This window comes from Mobula hypostoma, chromosome 5, assembly GCF_963921235.1.
Source record: "Mobula hypostoma chromosome 5, sMobHyp1.1, whole genome shotgun sequence".
NCBI lineage: Eukaryota > Metazoa > Chordata > Chondrichthyes > Myliobatiformes > Myliobatidae > Mobula > Mobula hypostoma.
This window is the reverse complement of record NC_086101.1, coordinates 101,277,618-101,301,569: the sequence shown is the minus strand read 5'-3', so window position 1 is coordinate 101,301,569 and position 23,952 is coordinate 101,277,618. Positions and strand designations below refer to the sequence as shown.

Genomic DNA, 23,952 nt, shown 5'->3' with positions numbered 1-23,952 from the left:
CAGCAGGTCATGCAGCATCTATAGGAAGAGGTACAGTCGACGTTTCGGGCAGAGACCCTTGGTCAGGACTAACTGAAAGAAGAGATAGTAAGAGATTTGAAAGTGGGAGGGAGGGGGGAGATCCAAAATGATAGGAGAAGACAGGAGGGGGAGGGATGGAGCTAAGAGCTGGAAAGTTGATTGTCAAAAGGGATACAAGGCTGGAGAAGGGAGAGGATCATGGGATGAGAAGAGAGGAGCACCAGAGGAAAATGGAGAACAAGCAAGGAGTTACAGTGAGAGGGACCGAGGGAGAAAAAATAATATTTTTGTTTTATCTATTTAATTGGGTTCTTTTTATCTAGTTTTAGAACATGTGAAGATAAGATCACATTCTAAGTCATACATATTTATGCTAAATACAGAAAATTCTACAGGGTTCACAAACTTTCTTGCACCACTGTAAGACAGAAAGGACGTCACATTTTCATAAGCAAGAGAAAATCTGCAGATGCTGGAAATCCGAACAACATACACAATTTGTTGGAGGATCTCAGCAGGCCAGGCAGCATCTATGGAAAAGAACAGTCAACGTTTCAGGCTGCAGGACTGGAGGAAAAAAGATTGGGGATCAGAGTTAGAAGGTGGGGGAAAGGGAAGAAGAAACACAAAGTGAAACCGGGAATGGGGAGGGGTGAAGTAAAGAGCTGGGATGTTGATTGGTTAAAGAGATACAGGGTTGGAAAGGGGGGAATCTGATAGGAGAAGGCAGAAGGCCATGGAAGAAAGAAAATAATCCGGTATAAGAAAATTCAGTAATTTAACCCTTTTGTTACCACATTCACAAATGTTCTTTCTGTTTCAAGATAGGGTCTTGGTTTGGACCTCAAAGTAGGTGGAGATACTCAATTACTGTCCTGCTTTCATTTTCAGGGGACAGCAATTAGGATGTCCAGCCTATTTAAAACATTTCTTGAATCTGTGCTATTTCTTCTCTTAAATGTGTATGAAAATGGGAGACAGGGTACTGTACACCAGAGAGACATGAGACCACCAAGGTATTACTTGTGTAAGAACATAAGGAATTGAAGCCGGTGTAGATATTCCGCCATTTAACAGAATCATGCCTGATCTTCTATCTTGAACATGATTTTCCTTAAATCCTCATATCGAGATACAATCATTTGCAGTGCTGAATGAATTCAGTGACTGAACCCGTAGAAAGTTACAAAGCCTAAATATACACCACCCTTTCAGTGAAGAAATGTCTTTGCATTTCCCATATGGACCCACTTTCAAAGACTCTTCATCTCACGCATTTGATAGTTATTTGTTATTTATTATTATTTCTTTTGGTATTTTCACAGTTTATTGTATTTACTATAAATGCCCAAAAGAAAATGGTGACATATATGTACTTTGATAATAAATTTACTTTGATCTTTGAAATGCCCTTATTTTGAAATTACTTAATGTGCCCCTCTCCCAAAATGTGTAATCAAATTTAAATTCCTGCATATGCCATTGTCAGAATGTGAATCAGGTTCATTGCCACTGATGTAAGACCATAGGACACAGGAGCAGATATCTGGTGAAATGTTTTGTGGTAGCAGCAAGACATAAAAATTACTGCAAGTTACAAGAACGAAATAAGTAGTACAAAAGATAAATAATGAGTTTGTTTAGAAACCTGATGACATAGGGGTAGAAACTTTCCCTAGACTGTTGAGTGTGGGTCTTTTGGCCCCTGTACCTCCTCCCCAATGGTGGTAATGTGAAGAGAACATGCCCCAGGTGCTGAGGGTCTTTGGTGATGGTTGATACCCTTTGATTTGGTGCCTCTTGACAATGTCATTGATGCAAGGGTGATGGAAACATATCCAGCAAACAGCACAGAAAATGCTAAAGGAACTCAGCAGTCAAAGACAAAGGAATGATGAAGGGTCCTGATGGAATATTTCAACCCAAAATATTAACTGTCCATTTCCCCCCATAGATGCTGCCTGATGTGCTGAGTTCCACCAGCGTTTTGTTGGCTGCCTGCTGAATTTATTTCCATCACCCTTAAAGGTAGTGAAGCCCACAAAATATCAAAAAGAAATAGCACTTTAAGATCAAACATTATGTGCAGGAAAATGATGTGGCCTGCTAAGTGAATGATTCACCTGTCATTATCAATGAATAACAACTGTCTTAATACTATTTGGTTTGTTGACAATTATGTTTTATTTCCTTAACTTAAAAAACAGAAGATAAAACATGGACTGTGATCCACCACAACAACAGTGAGCTCACCGTCATACAAGACTCCACTGCAGAAAGACCCCATGTTGCTCTCTTTAATTACACAGCCAGCATGGAACAGATTCAAGCCATGATTAAGAGCATGGAGTATTGTGAACAAGAAATGGCCTACCACTGCAAGAAGTCACGCCTTTTAAACACACAAGGTAAATATAAGCAGCACATCCTTTAATTTCAGAGCATCAAAGCTCAACACTTTTCTTGTTAGCATGGGGAAGGGATATCAACCTTGAATTTGACATCAGTCAGAAAGCATTACTTCTGTAATGTCACATGCTTGCAGTGTCATCCTTAGAAATGGAGGCCCTTTACACTTGATCTATGATTGTATTATATCATTTTTTTATATAAATCTACAAAGATCAGGAAAATATTAATTGTGCTCAACAATTACTCTAAACCATTAGTTATTGTGATTCACACAACCGTTAATTATAATTCAATTAATGTGTAAAATACTGTTTTAATCATGTTTACTGGTTCTGAGGTATTCTCTATAGTTGGATTGCATAGAGTGTACTTAGCTTTCAGTGGTGAGATTTTAAAACAAGGCACATATGCTTTCGAGGAAGTGTATAATCTGATATTCTGTTGCAGTACGTTGGTTTGTTAGTAACTTAGAGAATAGACTTAATTTGGCCAGCATTGCACCCAAACTGAGCTTCCCTGAACATGATAAATTGATGCAATTACTGTGCAATTGCCTCAGGATGACATGGTTCCCTTCCAAAGAAGGGTCTCAGCCTGAAAAGTCACCTGTAAATCATTTCCATAGATGCTGCCCGACCTGCCGAGTTCCTCCAGCATTTTTTGCATATTGCTCGGATTTCCAGCATCTGCAGATTTTCTCGTTTGTGATTTCCTTCCAAAGATGATGCGTTAAGTTTGGCCTAGCATTCAGAGATGGGCATAAGTCCTTAAGCAATACACACAAAATTCTGGAGGAACTCACCAGGTCAGGCAGCATCTATGAAAATGATTAACAGGTGACGTGTCAGGCTAAGACACTTGGTCAGGACTGCAAAAGAAGGGGGCAGATGCCAGAATAAAAAGGTGGGGTGAAGGGAAGGAGGAGCATCAAGAAGCTAATAGGTGCAGCCAGGTGGATGGGAAAGTAAAGGGCTGGAGAAGAAGGAATCTGATAGGAGAGGAGAGTAGACCATGGGTGAAAGGGAAGGAGGAAGAGAACCAGAGGGAAGTGATAGGCAGGTGAGAAGAGGTAAGAGGCCAGAGTGGGGAACAGAAGAAGAGGGAAAGGGGAGGAAAAACAAATTACCAGAAGGAGAAATCGATGTTCATGCCATCAGGTTGGAGGCTGCCTAAACGGATATGAGGTGTTGCTCTTCCACCTTATAAGTGGATACATCATGGTCTCAAAGGCACGCTTGGCATGATTCATTCTCTCACACACACACACACACACACACACACACACACACACACACCTTATCCATACTTTTGATTCCAGGTTACTGTTGAGTTATGCACAGAGCAGGAATGAGTTGGTTGATGCTGTTGTTAATACACGTTGAAATTCTTTCTGGATCATCTAAAATCTGATGACTCAATGGACTTATGAGCTTGGTCAGTGCCAAATTCTCCGATGAAACTCTGATATTTGCATTATATGTAAAATGGTATTGTAAGCTCTACTGAGATCTCAGAAGCCAAAATTCTGAAGTGAATTTCAGTGTGTAAAATTTAATTATTCAGTGATACAGTGTGGTTAGGCTTTTCCAGCCTTTTGAGCCACGCCACCCTAGCAATCCCGCAATCCTTATTAACCCTAACCTACTCACTGGATAATTTACAATGACCAATTAACCTACCCAGTATGTCCTTGGATGCTGGGAGGAAACCAGAGCACTTGGGGAAAACCCACACACTCCACGGGGATGACGCACAGACTCCTTATAGAACAGTTCCAGATTTGAACTCTGAACTGCCGAACATCCAAGCTATAACAGCATCCACTAACTGCTATACTACCGTGGCACCCCAAAAATCTATTTTACTGTACATACAATAGGTGATTAAGGTCACATTGATATTGTTTTATTGGCTCACAGAACTGCATCATACTAAATTTAAGCAAAATCAGATACCTCTCTTGACTGGTGGGGCCTAGTAGCCCAGTGATTAGCATAATCCTATAACAACATTGCTGCTGTCAGTAAGAGGTTTCCACATTCTTCCCAAGACTGCGTCTGTTTCCACCAGGTCCTCCAATTTCCTTCATAAGAACATAAGAAATAGGAGCAGGGATAGGCCATCTGGCCCATCGAGCCTGCTCCGCCGTTCAATAAGATCATGGCTGATCTGGCCATGGACTCATCTCCACCTACCTGCCTTTTCCCCATAACCCTTAATTCCCCAACTAGACAAAAATCCATCCATCCTTGTCTTAGATATATTTACTGAGGTAGCCTCCACTGCTTTGTTGGGCAGAGAATTCCACAGATTCACCACCCTCTGGGAAAAGCAGTTCCTCCTCATCTCCTTCCTAAATCTATTCCCCTGAATCTTGAGGCTATGTCCTTTAGTTCTTGTCTCACCTATCAGTGGAAACAACTTTCCTGCCTTCATCTTATCTATCCCTTTTATAATTTTATATGTCTCTATAAGATCTCCTCTCATCCTTCTGAATTCCAGTGAGAACAGTCGCAGGCAACTCAATCTCTCCTCATAGTCTAATCCCCTCATTTCTGGAATCAACTTGGTAAACCTCCTCTGCACTGCCTCCAAGCCATTATATCCTTCCTCAAGTGAGGACACCAGAACTTCAAACAGTACTCCAAGTGCAACCTCACCAGTACCTGGTACAGTTGCAGCATCACCCTGCTCTTAAATTCATTTCTTCTAGCAATGAAGGCCAACATTCCATTTGCCTTCTTGACAGCCTGCTGCACCTACAAACCAACCTATTGTGATTCATGCACAAACACTCCCAACTCCCTCTGCACAGCAGCATGCTGCAATTTTTTTACCATTTCAATAATAATCTGCTCTTTTGTTTTTCTTTCCAATGTGGATGACCTTGCATTTACCAACATTTGTTTCCATCTCCCAGACCTTTGTCCATTCAATTAATCTATCTATATCTCTCTGCAGACTCTCCATATCCTCTGCACAATTTGCTTTTCCATTCAATTTAGTTTCATCAGCAAATTTAGATACACTACACTCAGTCCCCTCTTCCAGATCGTTAATATATATTGGGAACAGTTGTGGGCCAAGAACTGACCCCTGCGGCACACCACTCACCACTGATTGCCAACCGGAGTAACACCCATGTGTCCCAACTCTCTGCTTTCTATTAGTTAACAAATCCTCTATCCATGCTTATACATCACCCCCAATTCAATAATCCTTATTTTATGGATAAGTCTTTTATGTGGCACCTTATCGAAGGCCTTCTGGAAATCCAAGTAAATAACATCACCTGTTCTTCTCTGTCCACTGTGCTCATTATATCCTCAAAGATCTGCCTTTGCTGAATCCATGCTGTGTCTGCCTGATGGATCCATTTCTTCCCAGATGCCTCACTATTTCTTCTTTAATGATAGCTTCAAACATTTTCCCAACTACAGATGTTAAACTAACTGGCCTATAGTTACCTGCCTTTTGCCTACATCCTTTTTTGAATTTCACATTCTTCCAATCTGCTGGGACTTGCCCAGAGTCCAGAGAATTTTGGTAATTATCACCAAAGCCTCAACTGTAACCTCTGCCATTTCTTTCAGTACCCTGGAATGCATTCCATCAGGACCAAGGGACTTATCTATCTTTAGGCCCACAAGTTTGTCAGCACCACGTCTTTAACGATAGCTATTGTAGCGAGGTCCTCACCTCCCATCACATCCATATCATCTCCCTTCGGCATGTTAGATGAATTATTTATTCCAAATTGGTCACGTGTGTAACTGAGCGGCTCATATGCATTGGGCCAGAAAGGCCTGTTACCGTGCGGTATTTCTAAATTTTAAAATAAGGCAGGTTTGATTTTCCAGTGAAATGCATTAATTGTGATAATCATGTACTTGACTTAGTACAGTGCAGTTGGCCATAATGTCTCTTTGTTGCAGCCAGAGGTAGCATTGCTAGTGAATGCACCAGCTAATAATCTGGCTCACTACACCACCTAGTGGCAGAAGAAATGTCGCAGATACAAAACAAAAACTCAACAACATATGCCTCCCTTCAGCGTGAGCAGTGAATTCAGCTGGAATGGTGCATAATGCAACCCTCATACAAATGGCGTGAAAGCAGAAGGTTATTGAAGAAGCTTGCAATAGCAGATTTAGAGGCTTGCAGAACTAACAGAAACTGACTTGGCTGGCATTTGTTTCAATGATTTAAAAACTGCTTCAGAATGAGCAGCACATGCAGAAATTAAAACATTTTAAATTAAAAAGGACCAACGTCGATAACAGTGCTACATTAAATATGTAGAGCCATTATAAACAAATTAGAAATAGCAGTTGGCAACTCTCTCCCTGAAGCCTGTCTGATGCCATAGAATAGGGTTGAGACAGAAAATAAATTCCCTCTGCAAGTTATTCAGAAGTCAGAGACCCAATGTTTGGTAGAATTCATACCACAGAGGGCTGTGGAGGCTAACTCATTCTGTGTATTTAGGGCAGAATTTGAAAGGTTTTTGATTGGTAAGGGAGTTAAAACTTCGGAAGAGAAGGTGGGAAAATCAGTTTGGGAAAAGGAAAAAGGAAATCAGCCATGATTGAATAGTAGAGCAGACTTGATGGGCTAAACGGCCTAATTCTGCCTCTATATATCGCATGGCTTTATGGTGTAAGAGTATTAACTACCAGTAATGTTCCTTCCACACACATTGACTTCATATCTTCCAAATCTGTAAAGGAGAGAGCACATATGCTGGTAACCAAAATTTAATTTCTGTCCCAACGTTCTTTATTCTGAATTACAGACCACATTCTTACATTGTAAAACACAAACTACAGTACATATTGTAATACCTGAAGGTAAGCAATGCTGGAAGTAAGTTTTCCTTATTGCTTTAGCTCATGTGGAAACTTGAAAATGTCATTTTTATAATTTGACAAAATATCTAAAGTCAAAGCTGCAACTTGTCATGTAGAAAAATGCAAAATACAGATTTTAGAGGCTTGCAAAACCAGCCTCTAAACTGCAAAACTTCTGCAGAAGAGCAAAGAAATTCATCTCAGGTCAGTAATTGTTTCAAACTCATTCCATTTGGAGTTATTTCTTGGAGTCAGTATCAAGACATTCGGCCTGCTCCACCATTCATGGCTGACTTGTACGTTAATTTTATCTATAATGCCATAACTCCAGAGTACTTTACACCTTAGCCAAACAAAAGCCTATCAGTTACTAATTTAAAACAATTATGTATCAAGCATTTATGTTTGTGAGGTTGAAAGGAATTCCTAATGTTTATCACAGCACAAAATCCTGCAGGAACTCAGCAGGGCAGGCAGCAGCTTCTGAGCAGAATATACCACCAACATTAGGGGCTGAGACAATTTGTCAGGGCCTGGGCCCTAAATGTTAACTGTTTATTCCCTTCCATAGATACTGCTTGATCTGCTGGGTTTTTCCCAGCATGTTCCATGTTGTGTGTTGCTCTATATTTCCAACATCTGCAGAATCTCTTGTGGTTATCCAAATATCCATCATCATTTAGGAGAAAAGAAACCTAAATATCCTGCCAGTGATTTTAATGGTTAGCAGAATCAGAAACAGATTTATTATCACTGGCTCATGTGAAATGATATTTGCTGTTTTGTGGTAGTAGTACAGTGCAAAGACAGTGAAAATTATTAGTATTAATTACATGATATTATCAAGAAATAGTGCAAAAAAAAAAGGAATAATGGATCATAGGTTCATGGACCAGAAGTGGTTGACACAAGTAAAATTGCAGCATTTAAAAGGCATTTGGATAGGTAAATGATAGACCATAAAATATAGGAGCAGAATTAGGCCATATAACAATTACAGCATGGAAACAGGCCATCTCGGCCCTTCTAGTCCATGCCGAACTCTTACTCTCACCTAATCCCACAGACCAGCACTCAGCCCATAACCCTCCATTCCTTTCCTGTCCATATAGCTATCCAATTTAATTTTAAATGACAACATCAAACCTGCCTCAACCACTTCTGCTGGAAGCTCATTCCACACAGCTACCACTCTCTGAGTGAAGAAGTTCCCCCTCATGTTACCCCTAAACTTTTGCTTTTGGACTCTCAACTCATGTCCTCTTGTTTGAATCTCCCCCACTCTCCATTTGGCCCATCAAGTCTTAATTTGCCATTTCGTCATGGCTGATCCATTTTCCCTCTCAGCCCCAATCTCCTTCCTTCTCCCCATTTCCCTTCATACCCTGACCAATCAAGAATCTACCAATCTCTCCCTTAAATACATATAAAGACTTGACCTCCACAGCTGCCTTGGCAAAAAAAATTCCACAGATTCACCACTCTCTGGCGAAAGAAATTCCTCCTCATCTCCATTCTGAAAGGACACCCCTCTATTCTGAGGCTGTGCCCTCTTGTTTTAGACTCTCTCACCACAGAAAACATCCTCTCCACATGCACTCTATCAAGGCCTTTCACCAGTCAATAGGTTTCAATGAGGTCACCCCTCATTCTTCTGAATTCTAGTGAATACAGGCCCGGAGCCATCAGATGCTTTTCATATGACAAGCCATTCAATCCTGGAATCATTTTTGTGTACCTCCTTTGAACCCTCTCCAGTTTCAGCACAATCAAATTAGTACTTAAACTTATTTTGTATTCTCAGAATATTGCTGGCGTAATATTTCCTGTAATCTAACTTAAGAGCCTTGATAATATTCAGGTATTTTTGTGCTGTTCTCCCAAGATGTTTACATTTCTTTTAAGTCATAGTGGCTATGCATGCAGTGTAGATTAGTTCCACAAAGTTGTTGGGAGCTGCAAAATTTCAGTTTTGAAGTTTCCACTTTTTACCCTTTTTCAGTTGTTTGACAAGTTTTTTTTTTGTATATGCCAACAGAATTCGGCCTGTGATTTTACAAGCTGGCTGCTTAATTGGCCAAGAAACTGGCAGGCAATTCATTCACAGTGCTAAATGTAGACTGGTATCAGTGCTTTTCATTCTGCCTCAAACATTCATTCCATCCAAGACAGCTGCTTAAATTTCAGAGAACCAGTTCAAAGTACTGACCCCAGCTTATGGTATTACTGACCAGGACTGGGTGTCTAGGTAGCATGCTGAGTCTATGATCTGAGCAAATGTCACCCATAAGTTTGCCAATAACAAAGTGATGGTAATGAGGAGGCATAAAGGAGCGAGGTAGATCACCTGGTTGAGTTGTGTTGCAATACCAGCAAGACCAAGAAACTGACGGTGGACTTCAGAAAGGGGAAGTCACGGGAACACACACCAGTCCTCATTGAGGGCTGAGCAGTGGAAAGGACAAGGAGTTTCAATCTCCTGGGTGCCAACATCTCTGAAGATCTATGCTGTGTCCAACATATTGATACAATTGTGAGGAAGGCATGCCAGTGGCTATATTTCATTCGGAGTTGGAGGAGATTTTGTATGTCACCAAAAACTCTAGTAAATTTCTACTGATGTAGTATTCAACTGGCTGCATCACCTTCTGGTAATGCAGCCAGTTAGAAGGTGACATCTGTAGAGGGACCAGAAAATATTGCAGAGAGTTGTAAATACAGCCAGCTCTATCACCTTTTGGTAATGCAACCAGTTAGAAGCGGCACCTGGAGGGACCACTGCACAGGATCGGAAAATACTGCAAAGAGTTGTAATCTCAGCCAGCTGCAACATGAGCACTAGCCTCCCCACCATCGAGGACGTAGTCAGAAAGCAATGCCCCAATAAAGCGACATCCATCATTAAGGACCCCTCCACACAGGACCTGCTTACTCAATATCTCCATCAAAGAGGAGGGGCAGGAGCCTGGGGACACATACTCAGCATTTTAGGAACAACTTCTTTCCACCTGCCATCAGATTTCTGAATGGACATAGAACCAATAGAACCAATTGATGCCTCACTATACAACATGGAACCAGCAAGTCCATGACAACCAATATACCACCTAATCACATTTGGCTCATATCCCTCTAAATATATCCTATTCACGTACTGATTCAAATGTCTCTTCAATGTTGCTTCCTCAAACATTTTCTCTGGTAGTCCCTTCTATATGTTAGTGCCCTCAGCATGAAAAAAATGCCCTTCAGGTACGTTTTAAATCTCTCCTCGTCACCTTCAACCTACACCTGCTAGTATTTGGTTCCCTTTCATTGGAGTATAAGGAACTCTGTGTGTTCACCCCATTTATGGTCATTGTATTTTTATACACATGTATAAGGTCTCCCAAGCTCCAAGAAATAAAGTCTGAGCTTACCCGTACGTAATTTATCAAGCAAGCCCTCTGGTCCTGGCAACAGTTGTTACCCCTCAACCATCAGGCTCCTAAACCAGTGTGGATAACTTCACTCACCTCAACACAATCTACAACTCATCATTATTTATTTATTTATTAATTATTTGACCTTTTTTTTGCATTCACACAGTTGGTCTTTTGCACATTGGTTGTTTGTAAGGCTTTGCATGTAGTTTTTCATTGATTCTATTGTATTTATTTGTGTTACTGTGAACATCTATAAGAAAATGAAACACAGGCTAGTATATGGTGACAAATACACACTTTGGTAATAAATTTACTTTGAACTTTGAAGATTCTGTTAAATCTTGTTCAGTGGATTTTGGGACTGGCTGAGGTTCCTTTTTTTTTTAAACCCATCACTTGTTAATCAGATCCAAAAGCTCATTTACAGACTTCATGTATGAAACTTGCTCAGAATGGTCTGTTCATCCATACGTACTTAAAATCAGCTTTGTTATTTCTGTGTTGGGTTAATGCTGGGTGAAAAATCCCAGAGGTATTGCCAGCTTCTCTCTGGATATGTGTTCAGGTGCTTGATGCCCTGTTGCATGGTTCACCGTCAACATCAACATTCTTGGGCCAAGAATGTTGAAGGGAAAGTTATGGACCCTCAGTGGCCACTTAATTAGGTATCTCCTATATCTAATAAAGATGCCACTGAGTGTATGTTCATGGTCTTCTGTAGCCCATTGACTTCAAGTTTTGACCTGTTATGTGTTCAGAGATGCTCTTCTGCATGGCACTGTTGTAACACATGGTTATCTGAGCCACTGTTGCCTGTCAGTCTGACTATTCTCTTCTGACGTCTCTCAATAACAAGGCTCACTGTTCACTGGATTTTTTTTTTTGTTTGTTTTTTGGACTGCTGCGTGTGAAAATCCCAGGAGATCAGCTGTTTCTGAGATACTCAAACCACCCAGTGGGGCACCAACAATCATTCAACAGTCAAAGTCACCTGGATCACATTTTTTCCCCATTCTGATGTTTGGTCTGAACAACAGCTGAATCTCCTGACCACATCTCCATGCTGTTATGTTTTGAGTTGCCGTCACATAATTGGCTTTTAGATATTTGCTTTTCTAAGAGGGTGATAATGTGGCCCCTGTGTGTATTTTCAAGGACATTTTAAGGATCTGGAACCATTTTCTATATTATCCTGGGAACAGCTTGCTAAGTCATGTCTGAAGTAGATTGATTGCTTCTGAAGAACATAACTGGCCCTTTGAGCCTGCATCATAAACATTGCTTACCATCTACAGTAGCTTAGTACCATTTTCCAGCAGTATCCCTATAAACCTTGGTTCACTTAGTGCTCAGAAAATTACCCATCTCAGATCTGAATGAGTATAAAGGCAGAGCTTTCATAGGTGTCAGTGATCCAAAACTCCGAAGGTTCACTATACTCTGTGTGAAGAAATTTCAGTTTCAAGTTTATCTATCATGTGTACATCAAAACATGTTGTGAAATGCATTATCATATTAACAACCAACATACCCTAGAGCCAACATAGTATGCCCACAATGTTTGGCACAACACCACAACACAATAAAACAACATTAATACAAGTCCAGTTCATCTTTCTATCCACACATACAGTTCTCTAACAACAAGGCAGGCTGTCTTCTTCAGCCTCCAGCAGACTTGGATTTAATAAGAACATGTCAACGTTGAGCCTTTGAGTACCCAGGGACTCACAGACCCAGGCCGCTGGCCAACAGGCCTCAACTTCCAGACTTCTGCTTTGACCCTCGAGCCTTACTCCTTGGCATCAATGCCAGGATCCATCAATCACTGAATACCAGGTCTCAAACACTGCATCCGCCGATGAGATCCCAAACACGAGGCCTCAAACTTTAATCTCACCGATTCATGAACACAGAGGATGATCATACCCCATTCCTTCTGCTCGCACAGAATTCTGACTCCAGAACCTGTCAACAACTCCTTGGCTCTGGGAGGGCCACAAGCTTTCATCAACGCTAGACTCCTCAGCCAGTGTAAATATTTCTCCTGAACTTATCCAGACAAGCTGTGCCAGAATTCTATTTATCAGACATGTACACAATATGGCTGAGCTGCCAGAGCAGGTTGAGCATTATTTAGCTTCAACTGGAAGGCAAAATAAAACATTTTAGCCTCTGTAAAACAGCAGTTTAAAACAAATGGAAAATACCTCTTTTAGATTTTTGCATAGTAGGGGAATTAAGGGTTATGGGGAAAAGGCAGGTAGGTGGAGATGAGTCCATGGCCAGATCAGCCATGGTCTTATTGAATGGTGGAGCAGGCTCCACCGGCCAGATGGCCGACTCTTGCTCCTAGTTCTTGTTTTTCTATGACAAGAAATGATACAGTGATACAGACTTCCTTGGCCTCAGTCTGCACTGTCTCTGATTCTGCAGCATGGCTGGTGTTGTTGTGACTTGTATTATAAGTGTTAACTTTCTTTTGCTTCTGAGCATTATTGAGTCAAGTGAGTAATCCTTGATGATGCCATAAATGCCATTTTGCTTCTATACACCAGGTCAGGGGCCTGGAAAAGATAACTCATTAATCCATAGCTCATTGTCACAGTAGGCTTTTTAGTAGCAGCCTATTTTTAACAATCTCCACATTGTCCTAGAGTTGGGACTGTTAAAGCGAAAGACATTGGTCCCTTCACATGAGCAAAGTTGGCATAATATCAAGGAAGTGTCTGTGGATCATCTTCTACACATAACCATTCCTTGCATTTCCCCCTTGTGGGATACCTGTGCTTCTGATCTTTACAATGCTTGGCTTTCGATTACCTCACAGGCATATTGCCACCGCTAAAGTACATGCATTTAAAGTTAATAGAGTAATATATTTTTGTGGGTTTCCACCCACAGGCCAAAGATGTACCAGTTCGTAGGTTAATTGCTCATTGTAAATTGTCTGTGAATAAACTGGGGTTAAATCAGGTGTTGATGGCAACACAGCTTGAAGGGCTGGAAGGGCTTGTTCCACACTATGTCTCTAAATAAATAACATGTAAAGCAAAATCCACATCAGTTAAAGTACATTCACATGCCTTTTTAGTGCAGGTTGATAGCCCCATTCAGATGAATAGATCATGCAAAATGTGCCAGGAAACAGACTGGCTAGCTTGTCTATGCCAGTCAAATGGCACTTTGAGCTGGTCTCATTTAGCTGTGTTTGACCCATATGCATCTAGCCTTCTCTATCCATGTACCTGTACAAATGTCTCTCAAACATTGTAATTGTACTCTTTTCTACAGTGTCCTCTGGTAACTCATTCCATTCCATACACCCATCACTCTGTGTGGAGGTAAACTTACCTACAGGTCCCTTTTAAACATTTCCTCTCAGCATAAATCAGTCCTCTAGTTTTAGAGTCCATAATCCTTGGAAAAATAAACTGCAACTCTCCGCCTCAGCTATGCCCTTCATTACTGGGTGGTATGGCAATGTTATCACAACTTGGGGTGTCGGATTTTGGACTTCAATTCTGACACTATCTGTACCTCCTCCCCATAGAATGCATGGGTTTTCTCTTCCTCCCCACAGAATGCATGGGTTTTCTCTGGGTTTTCTCTTCCTCCCCATAGAGTGCATGGGGTTTCTCCCACAGTCAGAAGATGTACTGGTTAGTAGGTTAGTTCATCATTGTAAATTAGGCTGGGGATAAATCATGGTTTTCTGGGCAGCACTGCTTGAAGGGCTGGTAAGGCCTATTCCACACTGTATCTCTAAAATACATATACCTCTAAGGTCACTTGCACAACCTTCTGCACTCCAGGAAGAAAAGTCCCAGCCTATTCAGACTCCTCATGATTCAAGACCTCCAGTACAGGTAACATTCTTGTGAATTTTTTCTACATCTTTTCCAGATTAATGACATCCTTCCTATACCCCAGCAACCGAAACTTCACAAAATGCTACAAGTTTAAAGTCTCCAGTGTATTCGACTGCTGTAACATGACATAATAACTCTCATCTTAATACCCTGAGTGCCAAATGCCTTCTTTACTGCCCTACCTTCCTCTGTTGTCACTTTAAGGTAACTTTTTTTCTGTTTCTCTATGCTACAAAGTTCAAAGTATAGGGTGTCAGGGAGGGGTAGCACCTCTGGTGAGGGAACATATCACGTCCTTTTCAAAATGGTTAGTCCAACTTTGGTCCCCACCTGGCACTCAGCTCTCACCTGTGGCTCCCCGTAGCTGTTTGCTGGTATCAAATCAATAAAAAGATGTGACATAGGATCGGAAGATGTTGAATCCTTATAGGCTGAGTTAAGAAACTGCATGGGTTAAAAGGGCCCTGATGGCAGTTATACACAGGCCTCACAACAGTAGCTGGGATGTAGACCACAGATTACAATGCGAAATAGAAAAGGCATGTCAAAAGGGCAATGTTCTGATAGTCATGGGAGATTTCTACATGCAGGTCAATTGGGAAAATCAGTCTGCTAATGAATCTCAAGAAAGTGAGTTTGCTAAATGCCTACAAGATGGCCTTTTAGAGTAGTTTGTCTTTGAGCCTACTGGATGATGAGCTATACTGGATTGGATGTTATGTAATGAACCTAAGGCAATTAAGGAGCTAAGGTAAAAGAACCCTCAGCGACAGTGATCACAATGATTGAGTTCAATTTCAAATTTGATAGGCAGAAAGTAAAGTCTGACATAGCAGTATATCAGTGGAGTAAATGGAGTTACGTTGGTATGAGAGAGGAATTGGCCAAAGTGAATTGGAAGGAGATGATGGCAGGGATGACAGCAGAACAGCACTGGTGTGAGCTTCTGTGAAAATGAAGAAGGTGCAGGATAGATGTATTCCAAAAACAAAGGAATGCTCAAATGGCAAAATCGTACAACTGTGGCTGACAAAGGAAGACAAAGCTAATATAAAAGCAAACGAGAGGGCATACAAGAAAGCAAAAACTAATAGGATGTCATGGTCTGGATCGGGGTCCCTTTAAATTTAGCTTGTTTATGTTACGATCCAGACCGTTGATTCCCTGTTTTCCCGTGTCCCTTAACTTTGGTGATAAGAGGCAATTAACACTCGACCGAACCTGTTGTTTATAGTCTCCGGCTTTCAGCCGTTCGGTACGGGAGCATTTGCAAAGTCACCAAGGTACAGCGTGCCAATGTCATCTGGCCGGAGCAAGCCTAGTCTCCGCCCGAAGCGGGTGCCGGTAATTCGCCTTTCCTCACCGGAGCAACCCTGTCAAGTTACCTAGCCAAAACGAACCTGCAAAGTTTCCTCACCGAGGTGGGTCTGTCAGTTAACCCGCCGGAGGGAATCAGGAGCCGCTGTCTACTGTTCCCAGGCCGAGTCGAGAGCTCGCCACTACCCAGAGGCTCCAAGTCAAGTCCTGGCTCCGGGGGCATTCAAGTACCAAGTCAAGTCCGGACCCTGGCGGCTTCCCAGATCCGAGTCAAGTCCTGGCCCTGGCGGTCTGTGATTCCTGTCCTACCCCTCTGTCTGAATCCCTTCTCTGCCCCGCTCACCTCTAGCCCTCGTCTGCAGCCCTCACCTGCACTTCGGTCTAGTTCTATTGCCGGAGCTAGATAGGAACTGTCTGGTGTTCTTTCATGTTGTCTAGTCCTTGCCTCCGTGGGGTAAGTCTGGCCGTCTTGCCGTTGCCCCGCAGGGAGTTATGTCTTGTCCTTGCCTCCGTGGGGTAAGTCAGGCTATCTTGCTGTTGCCCTGCGGAGGGTCATGAGTCCCGGCCCCATGTCCTGTACCAAGGAGGGGTCCCGACTCTGTGTTCTGTGTATGTGTCCATGGTTCCATGTACCTGCTCCCCAAGACCGAGGCTGTGTTCCCATGTTCCTCCTCTCCCTAGCCCATGTCATGTCCTTGCCTGGTTCTGGGGTCCGAGCCACAGGCAAGACCCAGGTGCTGGGTCCTTGCCCGGTCTCTGGCTCAGAGTCCATACCCTAGCCTCTTCATGTCTCCTCTAGTTCTGGGAGTTGATTCCGAGTCCAAGCCCAGACCCTTGGTCCCAGCCTAGTCGTAGTCCTGAGTCCTTGTCCGGTTCGCTACTCCCGCTCTTGCCTTGCTCTCCCGGTATCGAACAATAAACTAAATCTAAGTAACCTCACAAGATGTGTCTTGCATTTGGGTCCACCCTTGCTCCCAATGCGCTGCCATTGTGACATAGGAAGATTAATGGGATTGGGAAGCTCCTAAAAACCTACAGAGAACTAAAAGAATCATTAGGAGGGAAAAGATGAAAGCAAGCTAGCAAACAATCTCAAAGGGGATAGCAAAAGCTTTTTCAAGTATGTAAAAATTAAAAGGAGAGATGAGAGTAGATACAAGGCCACTAGAAAATGAGGCTGGAGAAATGATAACAGGGAACAAGGAGAGGGCAGATGAACCAAATGAGTATTCTGCATCAATTCAATCTTCACTGTGGATGCCATTAGCAGTGTGTCAGATATTGAAGGGTGTGAGGGAAGAGAGGTGAGTGCAGCTACTAATTACAAGTGCTCATAAAGCTGAAAGACCTTAGGGTACGCAAGTCATCCAGACCAGATAAACTGCACCTAGGGTTCTGAAAGAGTTAGTGGTAGAGATTGTAGAGGCAATAGAAATGATCTTTCAAAAATCAATGGACTCTGGTATGGTTGCAGAAGACTGGAAAACTGCAAATATCACTCCACTCTTTAAGAAAGGAGGAAGGCAGCAGAAAGGAAATTATAGACCAGCTAGCCTGACCTCAGTGGTTCTGACGATGTTGGAGTCAATTGTAAAGGGTAAGGTTATGGAGTACTTGGTGACAAGTACAAAGTCACTAAGTAGTACAAAGTCAGCATGGTTTCCTTAAGGGAAAACCTTGCCTGACAAATCTGTTGGAATTCTTCAAGGAGATTACAAGTAGGATAGATAAAGTGGATGCAATAGATGTTGTACATTTGGACTTTCAGAAGGCCTTTGATAAGTAGCCACACATGAGGCTGCTTACCATGTTAAAAGCCCATGGTATTGCAGGAAAGTTACTGGCATGGTTAGAGCATTGGCTGATTGGTAGAAGGCAGCAAGTGAGAATAAAAGGATCCTTTTCATGTTGGCTGCCAGTGACCAGTAGTTTTCCACAGGGGTCCGTATTGGGGCCGTTTATTTTTATGCTGTATATCAATGATTTAGATGATGGAATAGATGGTAGTGTTGAGGAAACAGGTAGGCTGCAGAAGGACTTAGAAAGATTAGGAGAATGGGCAAGAAAGTGGCAAATGAAACACAATGTTGGAAAATGCATGGTCATGCACTTTGGTAGTAGAAATAAATATGCTACCTATTTTATAAACCGGGAGAACATTCAAAAATCTGAGATGCAGAGACTTGGGAGACCTTGTGCAGAACGTCTTAAAAGGTAAATTTGCTGGTAGAGTCAGTGGTGAGGAAGGCAATTGCAATGTTAGCATTCATTTCAAGAGGTCTGAAACACAAAAGCAAGGATATTAAGCTGAGGCTTTATAAGACACTGGTGAGGCCTCACATTGAATACTGTGAACAGTTTTGGGCTCCTCATTGAAGAAAAGATGTGCTAGGATTGGAAAGGGTCCAGAGGAGGTTCCCTAGGATGATTTTGGGAATGAAAGCATTATCATATGAGGAATATTTGATAGCTCCATGTCTGTACTTGCTGGATTTTAGAAGGGGGGGGGGCAGAATATCATTGAAACCTTCTGAATGTGGAAAGGCCTAGACATAGTAGATGTAGAAAGGTCTAGACATAGTAGATGTGGAAAGGATGTTTCCTATAGTGGGGGAGTCTAGGAGAAGAGGGCACAGCTTCAGGATAGAGGGGCATTAATTTAAAACAGAGATGCAGAGAAACTTCTTTAGCCAGAGGGTGGTGAGTTCATGGAATTAATTACCACATACAGCTGTGGAGGCCTGGTTGTTGGGTGTATTTAAGGCAGAGCTTGATAGCTTCTTGATTGGGCATGGCAAAGGTTACAGAGAGAAGGCCTGGGAGTGGGGTTGAGGAGGGAGCAAAAAGGATCAGCCATGATTGAATGGTGGAGCAGGCTCTATGGGCCAAATAGCTGAATTCTGCTCCTATGTCTGAAAGTCTTATAACCTTTGAAGGAGTGAAGTGCACCTGGCTTCTCAGCTAAGTTCAATATAGAGCCGTTCAAGACTTGATGCTGGAATTAGGAATGAAGCAGAGGTGCACCAGACAGCATGTCATAATTTGGGGTGCTGGGAGTGGACCCAAATGCAAGACACAGACAGTGAAGTACCAGGAACAGGACTAGGCATGACAAGGAAGCAAGGGGAGAGGGGAAGCAAGGACGCTGGACATGACAAAGGCCCTGGACAAGACAAGGATACAAGGCCTGGGCTAGGACTTGACTAGTATAGTGGAAGCATACTAGTCAATGGAACCATACTAGGACATAGAACTTGGAACTAGGAGCCTGGGCTTGGACTCCGAGCCAGAGACTGGACAAGGACCCAGAACCTGGGTCTTGACTCGGGCTCGGACCCTGGAACTAGGCGAGGACATGACAAGGCTACAGGACAGGACAAGACACTCCAGGACAGGACAAGCGAACACCCGCGCAGGATGAGTGAACCCTAGCACCAGGCTGGGCAAGGTACTCCTGGGCTGGGCAAGACACAAAGCTGTGGTTTGGACAGTCCAAGGTTCTTGGTCGTGGCTAGGACTGGATGAGACCCCGAAGCCTTGACTTGGTCAAGGGAGAGACAGGAAATGCAGAGCCTTGGTCAAGGGAGAGACAGGAACATGGAACACAGAGCCAGGACCCCTCCTTGGAAATAGGATGTAGGGCCGGGACTCATACACAGAACACAGAGCCAGGACCCCTTCAAGGGTACAGGAAATAGGGCCAGGACTCATTACACAGAATGCAGAATATGACAAGAAAGTTCCCAACACTAGGTAGTGGCAAACAGCCAGACCTACCTAGCAAAGGTGTAGACACAGACGGTTCCCAATGCTAGGTAGCGGCAAATAGCCAGACCTACCTAGCAAAGGCAAGGACACAAAGACAGAGCCCAACACTAAGTAGCAGCAAACAGCCAGACCTGCCTAGCAAAGGCATGGACACAGAGACAGTTCAAAACAATAGACAGTTCCTTATCTTGCTCCAGCAATGGAACTTGTCAGCAGTGCAGGCAAGGGTTACAGGCGAGGTGAAGCAAGGATTCAGGAAGAAGGGGCAGAGAAGGGATTCAGACAGGAACAATCCAGCAGCCAGAGGTTGTTGTTTCTTCCTCCTCCTCCTCCTCCTCCTCCTCCTTCACACTGTTGCATTACTGCCATCTTCAGGATTTATTGTCCCCCATTGTCCATTCACTTTAAAGCCATCTGTCCAGTCCCGTCGCCCTTAAAAAACTAAACAACCATTTCCTCCCCTGCTCACGCTTCCCACATTCCAATAAACCTTTAACACTGTTCTCTACCAGTCCTATTTTGCGTAATCGTTGTAACATTTGTTGCCTTTCCTGTGCAAATTTCCTGCATGAAATAAGGATATGCTCTACTGTTTCAGTCTCCTGATATAGATCGCAAAAACCTGTTGGATGCTTATTTATGATGGCCAGAGTGCCATTAAGGTTGCTGTGCCCAATTCTCAGTCTACTTATAATTTCTTGCTCCTTCCACTTTACTCCCCTACTTCTTCCCATATCTACTCTGTTCTGAATTGAATGTAAATGTCTTCCTTTTATTGCTGTATCCCAATGCTGCTGCCACTGTTGATTTATCCTTCTCCACACTATGCTCTTCCCCTCTGATTTTGATAGTTTAATATTGACCTCTATAGATCCTTTTTTGACTGCTGCTTTTGCAAGCCTATCTGCTGTCTCACTTCCCATAATACCCGAATGTGCTGGAACCCACATGAATGCGATATTTTTGCCCTGTCTAGCCAGTCTTGAATTTGCAAACAGAATTTCATAAAGCAGATCCTGGTGACCTCTTGATGTACCCACCTTAATGCTTGCAAGGGCCGATACAGAATCGCTACATATCACAAAATTATTACAATCAACCTGCTCACTCCATTCTAGTGCTAACAATATGACAAACATTTCAACTGCATATACACTCAAGCAATCAGGTGTTCTCTTGCTAATTTCCACTTGATAACTTGGTACAACAATTGCAGACCCTGTTGCACCTGTTTCTGGATCCTTTGATCCATCTGTAAAAATCTGTATGCCTTTATATTTACATTCCCTATAACTATGATATTCACTGAGTATATCAGCCATCTTATTACTGTGTTTAATCTTAAGCAATTCCAAATCTACAGAGGGATTTTCTAATACCCAGAAATGTCTGAAGGCTACACCACACTTGGACAAAACTCTTTATCGTATACACCCATATCTCTTGCTGTTTGCTCTCCCGTCCAGCCGAAACTTTCCTTTTGTGTCCTCTCCTTCTCCCAGCATATCTGTAACACCCTTTCTATAGGATGGCTATCACCATGCCCCCTTAAACTAATCCAGTAATTGGCCTCCAGCTGTTTACGCCGCAGCCCCAATGGCATTTCATTTGCTTCAACTTGGAGTGCACACACTGGGGAAGTTCTAACCGCTCCCAACCACATCCTTAGAGCCCGAGCTTGCACGATATCCAGTTCTGCTAGCACAGATTTTGCTGCTGACTCATATACAGTACTTCCATAGTCCAATCTTGATCTTATTAATGCTGCATAAATATACTTCAGTGATGCAAAATCAGCACCCCATTCCAATCCAGCAAGACACCTCATGAAATTTATCACATTTTTACATTTAGTAACTACATATCTAATATGTTCTTTACATGTTAATGTCAAATAAAAGTGCACTCCCAAAACCAAAAACTTTCAACTCTCTCCAGGTTACTTCCATACAGATTCAAATTAAGTCCCCTGAACTTTTTCCTTGTAAAGAACATGGCTTTTGTCTTCTCCACTGAAAATTTAACACCCCACTTTGTCCCCCACTCTTCAACTTGATTAATTCCATCTTGCATTTTCGTAACTATATGTTCAATATTTCTCCTTCTTTTCCACAAAGCCCCGTCATCTGCAAACAATGACCTCCTCACTTCCATTTCAATGTTTATGAATACATCATTTATCAAAATGGAGAATAAAGTTGGTTTACTACACTCCCCTGAGGCGTCCCATTTTCTACAACATACTGGCTCGATAGCTCTGATCCTATCTTCACCTGAATAGTTCTCCCGTTTAAAAAGTCCTTAACCCAGTTGAACATTGCTGCCCCCCAATTCCCATTAAATATATGTAGCTTGATTAGGAGCCCCTCTTTCCATAACATATCATAAGTTTTCTCAACATCAAAATAAAACTGCAACCACTGTCTCTTTATTTACTTGAGCTTTTCGTATTTCATCCTCTAGACACAACACTGGATCCATAGTATTCCTTCCCTTCCTGAACCCACTTTGGTACGTACCTCTACTTTCCAAGAAGTACACTAACCTCTCATTTATCATACGTTCCATAAGTTTACATACATGTGACGTCAAGGCAATTGGCCTGTAGTTTCCTGGCCTGCTGGCGTCTTTTCCAGGTTTCCTTCTTGGAATAATTATTGCCTCTTTCCAGCTCCCTGGTATTCTCCCTTCACCCCAGACTTTGTTATACAGAAGCAGTAGTTTCTCCAGACTTCCTTCACTCAAGTGTTTTATCATACAATAACATATTTCATCTTTACCTGGCGCAGTCTTTCCTGTTTTATTTAGTGCTTTTCTTAATTCTCCCATGCTGAAAGGGACACCTTGCATACCGTCAAGGTTAGTTTTCCCACATAAAGTCTCCATATTTTCAGCTTTTGTTCTCTCTCTATTTCTTCTTCCCTTCTCAGATAAATTATCGGATCTATGTACCATAACAAAAGTGTTTGCCAACAACTCTGCCTTTTCCTTATTTGTTACTGCAGTCACATTTCCAACAACCAGAATTGGGTACCTCCACTCCCTCCTGCCCCTCCCATCCTTATTATCATCCCCCATACCTCTCCTACTTGAGTTGTGTTTCCGATTGAATCACAATACTTTCTCCAGTGCGTCACTTTAGCAAGTCTTTTTGTCTTCCTTACTACTGCCTGAGCTTGTTTGTACTGAATCATGTGCTGGAAGTTATGAGTTCTTTTAACCAGTTTAAATGCCTTATTTCTCTTTCTCACTGCTTCCTTTCAGTTATCATCCCACCATGGTATTATTCTTTTCTTTATTCTTCCTTTACTTTTAGGAATGGATTCTAATGCAGCTGATATTATATCTTGTTTTAATATGCTGTCAAGTGTTTCTGCATCCATTCCACCACTGACCTGACTTAATATCTATCACTTTTTTCCAGAAATTTCTCCCAATTGGCTTTCTCAAGGATCCATTTCCCACCTGTATTCTCTGACCCCAATGAGACAGAAATATTTATCTTGCACCAGATTGGGTAATGATCACTCCCTGCAGTTCCTTCTTGGTACACTAACCAATCACACACTGATGCAATGGAGTTTGATACTAATGCAAGATCAAGCACAGATTCGTTGCCTGTATTAACATCAATTCTAGTACTACTGCCATCATTTAGGCACACTAAATACTTCTCATCTAGAACTCCTCTATTAACTGACCATTGATGTCTGTTCTGTCACTCCCCCATAATACATTATGTCCATTAAAATCACTACACCAAACAACGTTACTACTATTCTGCCCTTCTATCTCCTCAAGCTTGTTTAACTCTAGTCTTTTGCATGGATTATAATAATTCACAATCACCAACTGTTTCCTTTCAGCCCATAGATTTACTACCACATACCCTTGTTCACTTCCTATTCCTAGTATTGTATAAGGAATACCTTGCTTTACATAAGTTGCACATTCTCCTCCTCCCCCCTCTCTCCTGTCTTGCCTTACTGCCTCATAACCATATAAAACACAATCTAAATTAGGTTTTAACCGGGTCTCTTGGATACACACAATGTCTGGCTTTTCTCTCCTACTAGCTATAAACTGCATGAAATCTTGTCCATTAGCAATCAGGCTTCTTGCATTCTATTGAAGTAGCATTATTAGTAATATCAACCCACACATACTGTCTCTTGACTTGACTGTACCCTGAGTTCATCGTTTACTTCTTCCCATTTTAATCCTATCATATCCAAATGGTGCTCTGCAGCTTTCACAATAATCTGAATCCTTTCAGTTTTAGATTTG

General features: G+C 42.2%; 1 protein-coding gene across 1 annotated transcript in view; it reads left to right on the top strand.

The window, feature by feature from the left end:
• The window catches only part of LOC134346871 (contactin-associated protein-like 5), a 1,673,098-nt gene that overhangs the window by 1,011,774 nt on the left and 637,372 nt on the right, over positions 1-23,952 (top strand). The window contains exon 13 of the mRNA XM_063048676.1: positions 2,229-2,429. Coding sequence (XP_062904746.1) covers positions 2,229-2,429 — 201 coding nt within the window. The remainder of the gene's footprint in view (positions 1-2,228; positions 2,430-23,952) is intronic.